A 14,813-nucleotide genomic window follows, 5' to 3' on the forward strand; every position below is an offset into this window, starting at 1 on the left:
GTCACCAGAACCAGATGGTATTCACCCAAGAGTTCTGTAATTTCATATTTGAGTTAATTCAGAACTACTAACTGTAGTATGTAACCTATCACTTAAATCAGCCTCTGGAATAAATGACAGAAGGACAGCGAATGTGAAACCGATTTTTTAAAAAGGCTCCAGAGGCAATCCTGGCAATTACAGGCCAGTAAGCCTAACTTCAGTACCAGGCAAATTGGTTGACACTATAATAAAGATCAGACACAATACGTTGGGGAAGAGTCAACATGGCTTTTGTAAAGGAAAACCATGCCTCACTAATCTATTAGAATTCTTTGAGAGGGTCAACACACACTTGGACAAGGGTGATCCAGTGGACACAGTGAACTTGGACTATCAGAGAGCCTTTGACAAGGTCCCACACCAAAGGCTCTTAAGCAAAGTAAGCAGCCATGGAATAAGAGGGAAGGTCATCTCATAGATCAGTAACTGGTTAAAAGATAAAAACAAAGCGTAGGAATAAATTGTCAGTTTTTACAGTGAAGAGAGGTAAATAGCAGGTTCCCCCAAGGATCAGTACTGTGACCAGTGCTGTTTAACATATTCCATATGATATGGAAATAGGGATAAACAGTGAGATGGCAAAAATTTGCCAACAATACAAAATTACTCAAGATAATTAAGTCCAAAGTAACGGATCTCACTAAACTGGGTGATGGGGCAACAAAATGGCACATGAAATTAAATACTGATAAGCACAAAGTAATGCACTTTGAAAAACATAATCCTAACTATACATACAAGAAGACTGGGGTCTAAATTTGCTGTTACCACTCAAGAAAGATCTTGGAGTCATTATGGATAGTTCTCTAAAAACATCCATTCAATGTGCAGAGACACTCAAAAAAGCTAACAGAATGTTAGGACCCATTAGGAAAGGGATAGATAAAAAAACAGACAGACAATCTCATAATGCCACTACAGAAATTCATGGTATGCCCACACCTTGAATATCGTGCGTGCAATTCTGGTTGCCCCATCAAAGAAAAGATACATCACAACTGGAAAAGTTTCAGAGAAGGGAATCAAAAATATTCAGGGGTATGGAACAGCTTCTATATGAGGAGAGATTAAAAGACTGACTGTTCATTTTAGAAAAGAGATTACTAAGCGGGGATATGATAGACTGGTGTGGAGAAAGTGAATAGGGAAGTGTTATTTACCCCATCTCATAACACAAGAAACAGGGCTCATCTGATGAAATTAATAGGCAACAGGTTTAAAATAAACAAAAGGAAGTACTTCTTCATACAACACACAGTCAATCTGTGGAACTTGTTAACAGGGTACGTTGCGAAGGCCAAAAGAATGCGTTCAAAAAAGAATGACAAATTCATGGATGATAGGTCCATAAATGGCTATTAGCCAAGATGGTCAAGGACACAACCCCATGCTCTGGATCACTCAATAATTGCCTGTTCTGTTCCCTCTGAAGCACCTGGCACTGGCCACTGTAGGAAGGCAGGATACTGGGCTAGATGGACTATTGGTCTGACCCAGTATGGCTGTCCTTATGTTCTCTACAGTGCCTATCAAAGAAGTCGGCTGCTAGTTGTCCTGTAGAAATATCAAAGCTAATCCAAATGCAAATGCACTGGGGAACAATGGAGATAAATTTAATTGACGTTAATATTGTCACAAGGTTTCCTGTTGCTGCACAAAATTGCCATGGTACCTACAGAACGTAAGTGTCCAAGCAAAGATGAAGTGTTTACTTCAAAGCAGAAGACAACCCATGACAATATTTTGTAATGCTGACTATTTCTATGAAACTACATGCATGAGAGATACGTAATCATTTTACCTGTTTTTTGGGTTTTTTTTTTTTTTAACCATGATTACCTGTTCCAATCATTCCCTCTGGGGCACCTGGCATTGGCCACTGTCAGGAGACAGGATACTGGGCTAGATGGACCTTTGGTCTGACCCAGTATGGCCGTTTCTTATGTTCTGACTGGACAGCAGACTTACAGGCTGCATGCTACACCATTAGTAAATGACTGCATTAATACCAACTCATAACAGATCTTCGTACTTTAGCCAGTTGGAGATCAGATGTCAAAAGTGCGCTCAAGAACTGTGTTACTCTGAAGAGGATGTTTTCTGATTTAAGAGTTTTCAACCACTCTCTCTGAATACTGGTTAGACAACCAACCATCTGACTAGCTGGCAGAGATTCCATCTGAGAGAATGAGAAATGTGTGTTGTCTACAAAATCCCTTCAGGAGTAGGAAGAGGGAACTGTTTATAAACATACTGCATCTGAAGACACTTCCTCAAATGTCTTGTCTTAAATACACCAGTCCTTCCACTGCACACTGGTCTTAAACCCCAAGTGCAGAGCACAGGCCATCTGCTCCCACACAGATCTAATGTATGCCAATTTTGGAAAGGATTCTGGTTTGGTCATTCAATTACCCAGAGTTAGAAAGCACAGCAAACATCAGCCACACTACATTTCCCCACTCTTCTTCCCTGTTTATAATCTGCGAAAAGCTTGCTTGTAAAGAAGAGTTTTACACTTTGTGAATCTTTATATAGCACTTTGATACTTCACTCGAGCACAGGAACTAAGTTAATATCACAAAAGGCAAAGTAAGAATGACAGGGATTTAATATAACAATGCAGCCACAGCCAGACATTCAATCAGCACCGTTAATCCCAGCCTCACTGGTGTCTGGAGAAGCACAAAAGGTAAGGCCCCTGCAAACATCACCTAAAGCAATCACTGAGAACTTGGATTACAGGTGCTGTTCCAAAACAAAACCCAAAGGATTCTGCCATTGCCTGCAAAAATCACACACCCCACACACTTTAGAGATGGCCTCTTGCTGGGAAGCTCTGGTGTGACCTGTAGCTAATTAGGAAGTTAAAGAATGTTGTCAAACTCTCAATCATTTTCTGTCTAGCTTTGTTAAAACAAACAATTGAAATCCTAAACCAACTGTCTTTAGCCATTTAAGCAGTTACCCTGCTGACTGAAACACAGTGTGTGTCTACTGTACAGGTGACCCTACCTGTTAAAACACAAAGCTAAAAGTGTATCTGACATTTTGGTCCTACTTCCCAGTTCACAAGCACGTACACAGGAAGTCACTGTGTACCCATTCTGCTTAGAAACTGTCATGTCCTCTTTCTACCAGGATACAACAGAGCTGCACTGTTGCTTACATTTTCAAAGGTGCACGTGCTAGAAATGGTTTATTTGTTGCTAATGCACTTATTGTCACAGTACATTACATTAAAATTACATAAAAAGTTTGGCGATATCCCACCAGTTAAGCATTTAATTTTATTATTACACACACCACTGCAGAGAAACCAAGGTACCGACCAGAAGAAACAGACTGAGATGCCCATTTTAATAGGTCACAAAGATCCCAGTTTCTTAGCATGTCTTTTCTTAACTTGGGGACTATGTTTCTTATGCTGAAGTGATGATTAGATTCACCTACAATACAAAGCTTTCCGGTAACAAGTGCCTGAAATCTAAGAAAGCAGGAGCTGCCATTTGTCACTAGATTCCAACTCCACAACCACTCCACCCTATAAACACAAAATGTGGGAGAGGACCTCAACTTTTGCCCATCCTTCAGATGCAATGCCTGGCTTCTTTGTTCCCACTATCTCTCTGCCACCTCAACACAAGCAGTGGCACATAGCATGTTCTGTGGTGATTGCTGAACAACTCGGTGCATACAGCCACGAGGGGGTGCTACAGAACAACGCAACATGCACCACCCTCCACCCCTAATCTAGTGATGTTCCTAGAGTCGAGCAAGCACAGGAAGAGTTTCAAGTTTCCACTGAACCCTAATCTCCCATTCAGCTAATTTAAAAATATTAGTGCCACAAGCTGATTTCCTCCCTCTCCCCCATTTCTCCCAAGAAATACTCTCTCTTTATACAGGCAAAAAAAGAAGTAAAAGCAAAACTACTGCCATTGCAACTGTGAGAAGTTAGATTTTCAAGAGCTGATGGAGAAAACATAGGCCACTGGACAGGGACTGGACTATACAAAAATTCACCTATCACAGAACTGTCAAGATACCTCCCCAAGTAACCCTGCTGAGTTCATTGTGTGTGTGAGAACCTATTATTATTACCCTTGCCCTCATTCTCCACTCTCCCTTCCCACCTTGGTATATTGCGTCTGAAAGCACATGACAAACACTCCAGTGCATAGACTGCTCCTTTATATATTTCTGTGACATACCTAACACACTTCTAGGTGCTTAAAATAAATATTCCAAATGCCTGTAATGGTTAGAAAAGACTAGAACTCCTAGAGCTATTTACTACCATCTACTACATTGTAAAGCTGTGAATGGAACTAGTCAGCATCATATGAACCAAGTTTACAGAAAAACCACTTCCCCATTATTTTCTAAGTATTGTGGAGATTCTGTCATCCCCACACCATCAGCCCAGGCAGACTTCAACCCTGAGAAGGCTGCAAATATGTATTACCCTGTTATGCATGGGATTTCCAGAGGATACACTTTGCTGGCATTTTGGGAAATGCCAGTGATCCAAGCCCCATACCTATTAATGCGTATGAGAGGAACTTGTTCACAGATGTCAGGGCCAACCCAGTGATGGGACCTGTAGTGTCTTCAGAACGGATTACTTCCAGGAAGGGTCGGAGAAAGACATTGGGTTCAATTTCCGAAAGCTCTGTAACAAAAAGAGAACATCAGAGATTTAGCTTACCAATGGCCATACCACAGAACTAAAAGCCACTTGTGCTAAAAACAAATTATTGTAACAGGGAAGTAAGCTCTGTGGGACCTTGGTATACAGCCAGGATGATCATCCCTTTGGTGACTGACAGTATGATTCGAGCCTGAGACAACATGCTTGCAAACTCCAACAGCATACTACATACTAAGTCCTCACATTGCCAATTTGCTCATTAGTCTCATTCATTAGGTTGCATTTATTTTTCCTTCTAAGAAGCTGTCCAAGCTCAGTCTCTCAGGGAAGAAGCCCTGTAAATGGCTCATTACCCATTTCAGAAGATTGGCGGGAAGGTGGGGGCTGCTCCTAAAAAATAAGCACTGCAGAGTGAGGAAGGGTTTATGAAGCTCCTTAATTCTTATTCAAACGTAGTGATCTTCTGAACAGCCTTCTGGAGCCTCCCGTCTGAGCTCCCACTATCAGAGCACTATGTAAACACCACAGAGCTGCGGCTCCTTAGATTAATGCTTTAATTAATTGGCAGATATAGCAGCATTTTCCTTGGATGCCTGTAATGTGATCAAATTAGCTATCCTTCCCCATTCCCCCACAATATCCACTATCTGTGTGCATAGGATATCCACCACCTACATCTATAGTGTGAACATATGACTACGTTTGGTGAGTGTCTCCCAAGGGCTCGTATTGAAGTCAGTGTTCTAGACCAATTTCATTTTGTTTAGGCAAAAGAAACTGAACCAAACCATTTTAGACACTTCCCCCCCCTCCCCCAAACAACCTTGGTCTTCAGACTATACATCTAAACTTGGGAGTGAAAAAGGGGCAGTTACTTACCTGTAACTGGAGGTTCTTCGAGATGAGTGGTCCCTATCTGTATTCCACTGAGGGTTATGTGCATGCTCCATGCACCCAGAGCTTTTCCAAATAGTAGCATCCACTGGTCCAGCTCTGTGCCCTTGCATTGCTTCGTGGTTTTGCCCGAGCAGATAAAGGGCAGAGCAGACCAACCGCACCTTCAGTTCCTTCACTACAGATCTACCAGATCCACAGCAGATGGGAAGGAGGATGGGATTGGAATACAGATAGCTACCACACATATCGAAGAACCTCCCGTTACGGTAAGTAACCTCCCCTTCTTCTTCAAGTGATGATACCTATTATTTTCCACTGAGGATGATTAACAAGCAGTACCTAGCTAGCAGCAGAGCGTGGGAAGATGACGGAACCATGGAATGGAGGACCAGTGCACCAAATGAGAATCATGCACTAGAGCAGCGGTTCCCAAAGTTTTGATGGTTGCACTCCCACCCCTTATTCCACCCCCGCCTCCGAGGGCTGGAGAGAGGCTGCGTCTCGCATCTCGGGGGGCGATGCGAACAGGATAAGGGGGCCGAGGCTGGGGCCACAGCTGGGGGTGGGTCTGAGGCCGGGGCTGGAGACAGGGGCAGGATCAGAGCCCGGCCGGGCTGTGGTGCGGGCCAGCAGCCAGACCCGCAGCAAGGTGGAGCTCAACTCCTTGCCTTGCCCCTAGCCTCAGCCCCAGGCTGGCAACGGAGCCCCGGCCTCCAGACAAGGCTAGAGATGGGCCAGGCATGCATGGGGCTGTGGACAAGGTCACGGCTGGGGGCCAGACCAGAGCAGAGCTGAGGGCGGGGAGGGGCTGGGTGGCACTCCCACCCCACCCCCAAGGGGGCTGGTCCAGGCCCTGCCCTCCCCCAGATGCCCTCCACACACCCCAAGGGGGGGGCACACCTCACACTTTGGGACTACTGCACTTGAGCATAATGAGAAGAAAAGGTGTGTACTGAACTCCACATGGCCGCCTTATATACGTTTGTCATGGAGAGCGGCAGTGGTTGTTGCCTGCACTCTCGTGGAATGGGCCTGTAGCCCATCTGGTGGAGACTGTCCTGGTAGTTGATTGCACGGTGTAATGCAGCCTAAGACCCACTTTGAAATTCTCTGGGAGGAGAGGGCCGGCCCTTTAATTTTCTCTGCTATGGCAATGAATAGTCTAGATTTCCGGAAGGGTTTAGTCTTCGATAGGTAAAAGGCCAGGGCCCTGGGGACACTGAGGGAATGAAGCTGCCATTCCTCATTTGAGACATGCGATTTGGGAAAGAAGGTTGGCAAACATATGGGTTGGTTGAGGTGGAAGCGGGAAACCACTTTTGGTAGAAATTTGGGATACAAGCACAGTGAAACTCTACCACTATGAAATGTGATGAAAGGGGGTATAAAGGGAAATCATGTCTTACTAATCTATTAGAGTTATTTGAAGGGGTCAACAAACATCTGGATAAGGGGGATCCAGTGGACATAATGTACTTAGATTTCCAGAAAGCCTTTGACAAGGTCCCTCACCAAAGGCTCTTACGTAAATTAAGTTGCCGTGGGATAAGAGGGAAGATCCTTTCATGCATTGAGAACCGGTTAAAAGACAGGGAACAAAGGGTAGGAATAAATGGTAAATTTTCAGAATGGAGAGGGGTAACTAGTGGCGTTCCCCAAGGGTCAGTCCTAGGACCAATCCTATTCAACTTATTCATAAATGATCTGGAGAAAGGGGTAAACAGTGAGGTGGCAAAGTTTGCAGACGATACTAAACTGCTCAAGGCAGTTAAGACCAAAGCAGACTGTAAAGAACTTCAAAAAGATCTCACAAAACTAAGCGACTGGGCAACAAAATGGCAAATTAAATTTAGTGTGAATAAATGTCAACTAATGCACATTGGTGGAAAAAAAACAACTATACACACAATATAATGGGGGGCTAATTTAGCTACAGCTAATCAGGAAAGAGATCTTGGAGTCATCGTGCATAGTTCTCTGAAGACATCCATGCAGTGTGCAACGGCAGTCAAAAAAGCGAACAGGATGTTAGGAATCATTAAAAAAAAGGGATAGAGAATAAGACAGAGATTATCTTATTGCCCTTATATAAATCCATGGTACTCCCACGTCTTCAATACTGCATACAGATGTGGTCTCCTCATCTCAAAAAATATATATTGGCATTAGAAAAGGTTCAGAGAAGGGCAACTAAAGTGATTTGGGGTTTGGAATGGGTCCCATATGAGGAAAGATTAAAGAGGCTAGGACTTTTCAGCTTGGAAAAGAGGAGACTAAGGGGGGGATATGATAGAGGTCTATAAAATGATAAGTGGTGTGGAGAAAGTGAATAAGGAAAAGTTATTTACTTGTTCCTATAAGAGCTAGGGGCCACCAAAGGAAATTAATGGGCAGCAGGTTTAAAACAAATAAAAGGAAAGGTTTCAGAGTAACAGCCGTGTTAGTCTGTATTCGCAAAAAGAAAAGGAGTACTTGTGGCACCTTAGAGAGACTAACCAATTTATTTGAGCATAAGCTTTCATGAGCTACAGCTCACTTCAGCGGATGCATACTGTGGAAAGTACAGAAGATGTTTTTATACACACAAACCATGAAAAAATGGGTGATTATCACTACAAAAGGTTTTCTCTCCCCCCACCACACTCTCCTGCTGCTAATAGCTTATGTAAAGTGATCACTCTCCTTACAATGTGTATGATAATCAAGGTGGGCCATTTCCAGCACAAATCCAGGGTTTAACAAGAAAGTCGGAGGGAGGGGGGTAGGAAAAAACAAGGGGAAATAGGTTACCTTGCATAATGACTTAGCCACTCCCAGTCTCTATTCAAGCCTAAGTTAATTGTATCCAATTTGCAAATGAATTCCAATTCAACAGTCTCTCGCTGGAGTCTGGATTTGAAGTTTTTCTGTTGTAATATCGCAACTTTCATGTCCGTAATCGCGTGACCAGAGAGATTGAAACGTGTAGACAATGGATCGTGTAGTGTGGTCAGGGTGAAAGCTGGAGGCATGTAGGTAGGAATAGTGGTCAGTAGGTTTCCGGTATAGGGTGGTATTTATGTGACCATCGTTTATTAGCACTGTAGTGTCCAGGAAGTGGATTTCTTGTGTGGACTGGACCAGGCTGAGGTTGGTGGTGGGATGGAAATTGTTGAAATCATGGTGGAATTCCTCAAGGGCTTCTTTTCCATGGGTCCAGATGATGAAGATGTCATCAATATAGCACAAGTAGAGTAGGGGCGTTAGGGGATGAGAGCTAAGGAAGCGTTGTTCTAAGTCAGCCATAAAAATGTTGGCATATTGTGGGGCCATGCAGGTACCCATAGCAGGGCCGCTGATTTGAAGGTATATGTTGTCCCCAAATGTAAAATAGTTATGGGTAAGGACAAAGTCCAGCCACCAGGTTAGCCGTGACATTAATCGGGGATAGTGTTCTTGACGGCTTGTAGTCCATCTTTGTGTGGAATGTTGGTGTAGAGGGCTTCTACATCCATAGTGGCCAGGAGGTGTTATCAGGAAGATCACCGATGGATTGTAGTTTCCTCAGGAAGTCAGTGGTGTCTCAAAGGTAGCTGGGAGTGCTGGTAGCATAGGGCCTGAGGAGGGAGTCTACATAGCCAGTCAATCCTGCTGTCAGGGTGCAATGCCTGAGATGATGGGGCGCCCAGGATTTCCAGGTTTATGGATCTTGGGTAGTAGATAGAATATCCCAGGTCGGGGTTCCAGGGGTGTGTCTGTGCGGATTTGATCTTGTGCTTTTTCAGGGAGTTTCTTGAGCAAATGCTGTAGTTTCTTTTGGTAACTTTAAGTGGGATCAGAGGGTAACGGCTTGTAGAAAGTGGTGTTGGAGAGCTGCCGAGCAGCCTCTTGTTCATATTCTGACCTACTCATGATGACAACAGCACCTCCTTTGTCAGCCTTTTTGATTATGATGTCAGAGTTGTTTCTGAGGCTGTGGATGGCATTGTGTTCTGCACGGCTGAGGTTGTGGGGCAAGTGATGCTGCTTTTCCACAATTTCAGCCCGTGCACGTTGGCGAAAGCACTCTATGTAGAAGTCCAGTCTGCTGTCTTAACCTTCAGGAGGAATCTACCTAGAATCCTTCTTTTTGTAGTGTTGGTAGGGAGGTCTCTGTGGATTAGTATGTTGTTCAGAGGTGTGTTGGAAATATTCCTTGAGTCGGAGATGTCGAAAATACGATTCTAGGTCACCTCAGAACTGTACCATGTTCGTGGGGGTCATACACACTGTAAGGAGAGTGATCACTTTAGATAAGCTATTACCAGCAGGAGAGTGGGGTGGGGGGGAGAGAAAACCTTTTGTAGTGATAAACATCCATTTTTTCATGGTCTGTGTGTATAAAAACATCTTCTGTATTTTCCACAGTATGCATCCAATGAAGTGAGCTGTAGCTCACGAAAGCTCATGCTCAAATAAATTGGTTAGTCTCTAAGGTGCCACAAGTACTCCTTTTCTTTTTGCAAATAAAAGGAAGTAGTTCTTCACATAGCACAAAGTCAACCTGTGGAACTCCTTGCCTGAGGAGGTGGTGAAGGCTAGGACTATAACAGGGTTTAAAAGAACTAGATAAATTCACGGAGGTTAAGTCCATTAATGGCTTTTAGCCAGGATGGGTAAGGAATGGCGTCCCTAGCCTCTGTTTGTCAGAGGGCGGAGCTGGATGGCAGGAGAGAGATCACTTGATCATTACCTGTTCGGTTCACTCCCTCTGGGGTACCTGGCATTGGCCACTGTCGGTAGACAGGATACGAGGCTGGGCTGACCTTTGGTCTGACCCAGTATGGCCATTCTTATGTTGTTACCATCATGGCTCCAAGTTTGCCAACCCTCCTTACAGAGGTGATAGCCACCAGAAAAGCGACCTTCATGGAAAGAAGAAAAAGGGAGCAGGAGGGCATGGATTTAAAGGGAGAGTTCATTAAGGTAGTAAGAACTGGGCTGAGGTCCCACTGCAGAGTGATAGGCTGAATGGGCAGGTATTTACATACAAGGCCCTTCTAGAATTGGGCAGTCAAAGGGTGGTTAAAAATTGAATGTCCCTCCACCAGAGAGTGGAAAGTGCTAATAGCTACTGCTTGCATCCTGATGGAGTTGAGAGCAAGCCCCAAGGCCTTCAAAGAGAGGAAACAGTCCAAGAGCATCAGGATGCCAACAGCTTTCTGTTGGGCCCAGGAGCTGAAACGTGCCTATTTAGCTCAGTAGGATCATCTCGTGGAATCCTTCCTACTACTGGAGAAGAGATCTCATACTGCCGACAAACATTTTCATGCTAGCAGGTGTCCACCCAAAAAAAACAGGCTGTCAGGTGAAGCGTCTGTGGATTGAGGTATCCGAGTCTGCCGTTGTATTGTGGGAGCAGTTCCGGAAACGTTGGGAGGAGGAGTGGAGGATGTTTCGACATGCGGAGAAGAAGAGGAAACAAGAACTGCCGAGGCCAAAATGGAACAATCAGGATGACCATTGCCCTCTCCCATTGGAGTCTGTGAAAGACTCTTTGCAAGAGTGGTAGGGGAGAGAAGGCATCGTTGATCTGGTCCAACCAGTCGATGATCAGGGTGTCTCCTTCTGAATGGGCACTGACTCCTCCCCTTGAGCAGTATTGAACACACTTGCTGTTTGTGCGAAATGCAAAAAAAGTCCCTAACCAGAGTTCCCCACTGACCAAAACTGTCCGTGATTACCGTGTCATGCAGTTTCCATTCATGGTCAGTTGCAAAGTTCTCGCTGAGTGTGTCGGCAATCACGTTCTGGGTCCCTGGTAGGTTAGTTGCCAACAAGAGGTCGAGGATACCGTGTGTAATGAACCATTTCCAGAAACGCACTGCTTCCATGCACAGCACTGGAGACCTTGTGCCTCCTTGCTGATGTAGTAAACCATAGTGGTGTTGTCCAGCATGATGAGAACATAACAAGAATGGATGGACGATAAAAATGCGTGGCATGCCTTGCATACTGCCCAAAGTTCCAGGATTCTGATGTGCATCCTGGCTTCTAGAATGGTCCAAGTTCTTTGTGTCATGCAATCTCCCAAATTTGTTACTCAGCTGTCAAATGACATGTCTTTTATGACTGTCACGATTGGTGAGAAGAGCATTCCAGAGCAGACTTGAAGCGGGTCTGTCCACCATTGGAGAGAGATGACGACCTCTGGTTGGATTGCGAGAACGGTGTCCAGAGGTTGGTGCATGAGGCAGTATGCTCCCTGCGCTTATAGACAGCAGAAGTGCAGGTGAGCGAAGGCCATGACATACGTACAAGCAGTCATGTGGCTGAGGAGGGAGAGGCAAGTTCTGGCTGAGACTGAGAGGTTGAATGTCACTGAAGCAATCAAGCCCATTAGGCTCCGGAACCGGTCTTTCAGCAGGTGAGCATATGTGGAGGCCACATAAATGCATGCTCCAATGAACTCCAGGGACTGTGCAGGGTATAAAGTCGATTTTTTGACTTTCACACTCACCTCTAAGGAGGAGAGGAGTAGAAGGAGCTGGGACTTTGATTCCCAAGCTTCCTTTCTGGATCACACAGCCAGTTGTCCAGATAAGGGAAGACTAAAGATATCTCTGTCGGAGGTGAGCCACTACCCTTGGGGAAAAAAAAATTGTGAAGATTCGTACAGCAATAGTAAGTCTGAATGGGAAGACACTATATTGGAAGTGTTGCAGACTCAAGGCGAACCTCAGGAATGATCTGTGGGTCGAATGGATGTAGACATGGAATTTAGCATCCTGAATATTGAGAGCTGTAAACCACATGCCTTTTTCTAGCGAGGAAATTATGGCTGCGAGTGTGAGCATGTGAAACTTCGGTTTACAAATGCAACAGTTGAGGTGTTGAGATCCAAGATTGGTCTCCATCTCCCTTTCTTCTTGGGCACCATGAAATATGAGGAGTAGAACCCTGTGACCTGAAAGGCTGCAAGGACTGGTTCCACTGCTCCTCTCTGCAGGAGGTAGTCCACCTCTATGGTAGGAACACTGTTGAGAGAGTGAAACAGGTTTGTAGCGGGGGGCGTGAAGAAGGTAGCATCAAACTTGATCACACAGCCATGTCAAATGACATCCAGAATCCGCTTGTCTATTGTTATTGAGAACCATGCTGGTAGAAAGAGTTTGAGACAGTCCCCAAGGGGGGGCGGGTTGACAAGAGCATTGGGGTGCAAAGTGGTTGATGGCTCTCTAGATGCACTCAAATATCGCTTACACAAAGACTGAGTCTGCTGTGTGGCGGGCTGACCGTCGGTGGACCAGTCAGGCAAGACCTGTGGACCTTCAGGCACTTCTGTGGAGGTTCGTAGGCTCTCTAGTGGTAGAACTGGGGAGTTCAATAGCATTGTGTAGGTGACGGAGTATATATTTTAATTTCAGCGCTGGTGTATACTTGCCTCGGGATCAAAGGGTGGGTCTAGAGTCTTTCAGTGAGTGTAAAGAATCATCTGTCTTCTGGTTGAAGAGGGTGATTCATCAAAGGGAGGTCCTCAATTGTGCTCTACACTTCTCTAGGAGCAAGCTGCTCGACCCCCGCTCTATCCCAAGCCCTGCCCCCACTCCACCCCTTCCCCCAATCCCCCACCTCTGCCCCACTCCGCCCCCAGCCCTGCCTTTTCCTGCCCCCGCTCTGCCCCCTCCCCTTCTCCCCAGTGCCTCCTGCACGCCACGGAACAGCTGAACGTAGAGGGCAGGAGTGCTGGGAGGGAGGGGGAGTAGTTGATCAGCAGGACCGTTGGTGGGTGGGAAGCACTGGGGAGGAGCTGGCTGCTGGTGGGTGCTAAGCACCCACTATATTTTTTTCCATGGGTGCTCTGGCACTAGACCAGACACTGAGTCAGCACCTAAGTCACCAAGGATGAGAGAAAAGCAGACGCTCCAACTCGGATTATGTGTTGGTGATAAGGAACTCAACACGTGGTCGGTCCATCCTGCCCTTTATCACCTTGGGTGAAACCATGAGGCAATGCAAGGGCACTTGTGTGGACGAACACACACAACTACTTTGAAAAGCTCTGGGTCTGGGTACATGGCGCATGAGCATAACCCTCAGTAGGGACCATCACTCGAGGAAGAATGTGCTATTACGCAAATTCTTGTTGCTCTGTACAACACGAGTCCTCTGTACAGCTGCCTTAGAGACAGGCAGATGCATAGAGTTGTATGTTGAGAAGGAACCAACAAGGGAACTTTCTACCTGGGCTTGGAGACGCTTTAAGTTCAGGTTTGTGAGTTAGAACACAGGCATAACTTGGACTCAGGCTGGAGCCCACTTACTTTTCAAGCTAAATCATTCTAGTGCCGATAGTTCTCCAATGCCTTCCCACAATTCCCCCTGAAGGACAGATAATTTATCCCACAACTGACAGGGAAATAATTCTAGAGTGTCTCAGCATAAAGAACTAGAGGCCAGAGCAGAAACAGTGAGGACACAGTAATAAGGTTATGGCTTTACAGTGGGATTGCTCACAGTAGGACTAGGACAATTTGGGTGCTCAAACCCAGATGCCAATTACCCAGGTCAACTGTGTAGACATAGCGTAAAGCAAAGTAATATGGTTTCTTCTACTCCGTTTGTAATGAGAAAGAAAACCTGTAGATAAAAAACCACAAGGAGCACAGAAAGGATAATATTCTGATATGACATTACAACTGTATGACTTCTCAATAGCTCATGGAAATGCAGAGATCATGAGACATGCTTTCAACCATGCTTAAGGGTATGTCTACAATGCAATTAAACACCCACATTGGTGTGCCAGCTGACTCAGAGACACAGGGCTTGGGCTAAGGAGTTAAGTTGGGGAAAATCTCTGCCTTGTTGTAAGTGCACTTTTCTAAGGTTACAGGCACCTGTGCAATATTAAAAATATACAAAACTAATGGATCTATATTGACAGACTTATGATCAGCTTTGAGGATCTATCAAAAGAGTCACCAAGTTAATCAACCCATCGTACATACCTGCCAAACCATTCACCCTTCCCTCAGCCCTCTCTTACAAGAATCCAGAAAGGTAGAGGAGTTGTGCTCCTAATGTTAATAAATCAAGTTTCATCAGGCACGTGTATACTAACAGTTCCAGCGCTGAGGATCCCTCATAGAAAGAGCCCTTACATAACTAGACAGCTTCCTTTTAAGCCAAAGGCTGATCGCTCAGTGTCTGTTTCACAACTGCAGCAGAACCACACTGGGGGAGAGCTGCTGTCTCAGGT

The 14,813-nt window shown here is 45.2% G+C and overlaps 1 protein-coding gene across 13 annotated transcripts in view; it reads right to left on the bottom strand.

Moving 5' to 3' along the window:
- The window catches only part of GBF1 (golgi brefeldin A resistant guanine nucleotide exchange factor 1), a 180,616-nt gene that overhangs the window by 68,318 nt on the left and 97,485 nt on the right, over positions 1-14,813 (bottom strand). For all 13 annotated transcript variants that reach the window (XM_048856292.2, XM_048856300.2, XM_048856288.2 and 10 more), the window contains exon 4: positions 4,586-4,717. In XM_048856292.2, the coding sequence (XP_048712249.1) occupies positions 4,586-4,717 (132 nt within the window). The remainder of the gene's footprint in view (positions 1-4,585; positions 4,718-14,813) is intronic.

This window comes from Caretta caretta, chromosome 7, assembly GCF_965140235.1.
Source record: "Caretta caretta isolate rCarCar2 chromosome 7, rCarCar1.hap1, whole genome shotgun sequence".
NCBI classification, from domain to species: domain Eukaryota; kingdom Metazoa; phylum Chordata; order Testudines; family Cheloniidae; genus Caretta; species Caretta caretta.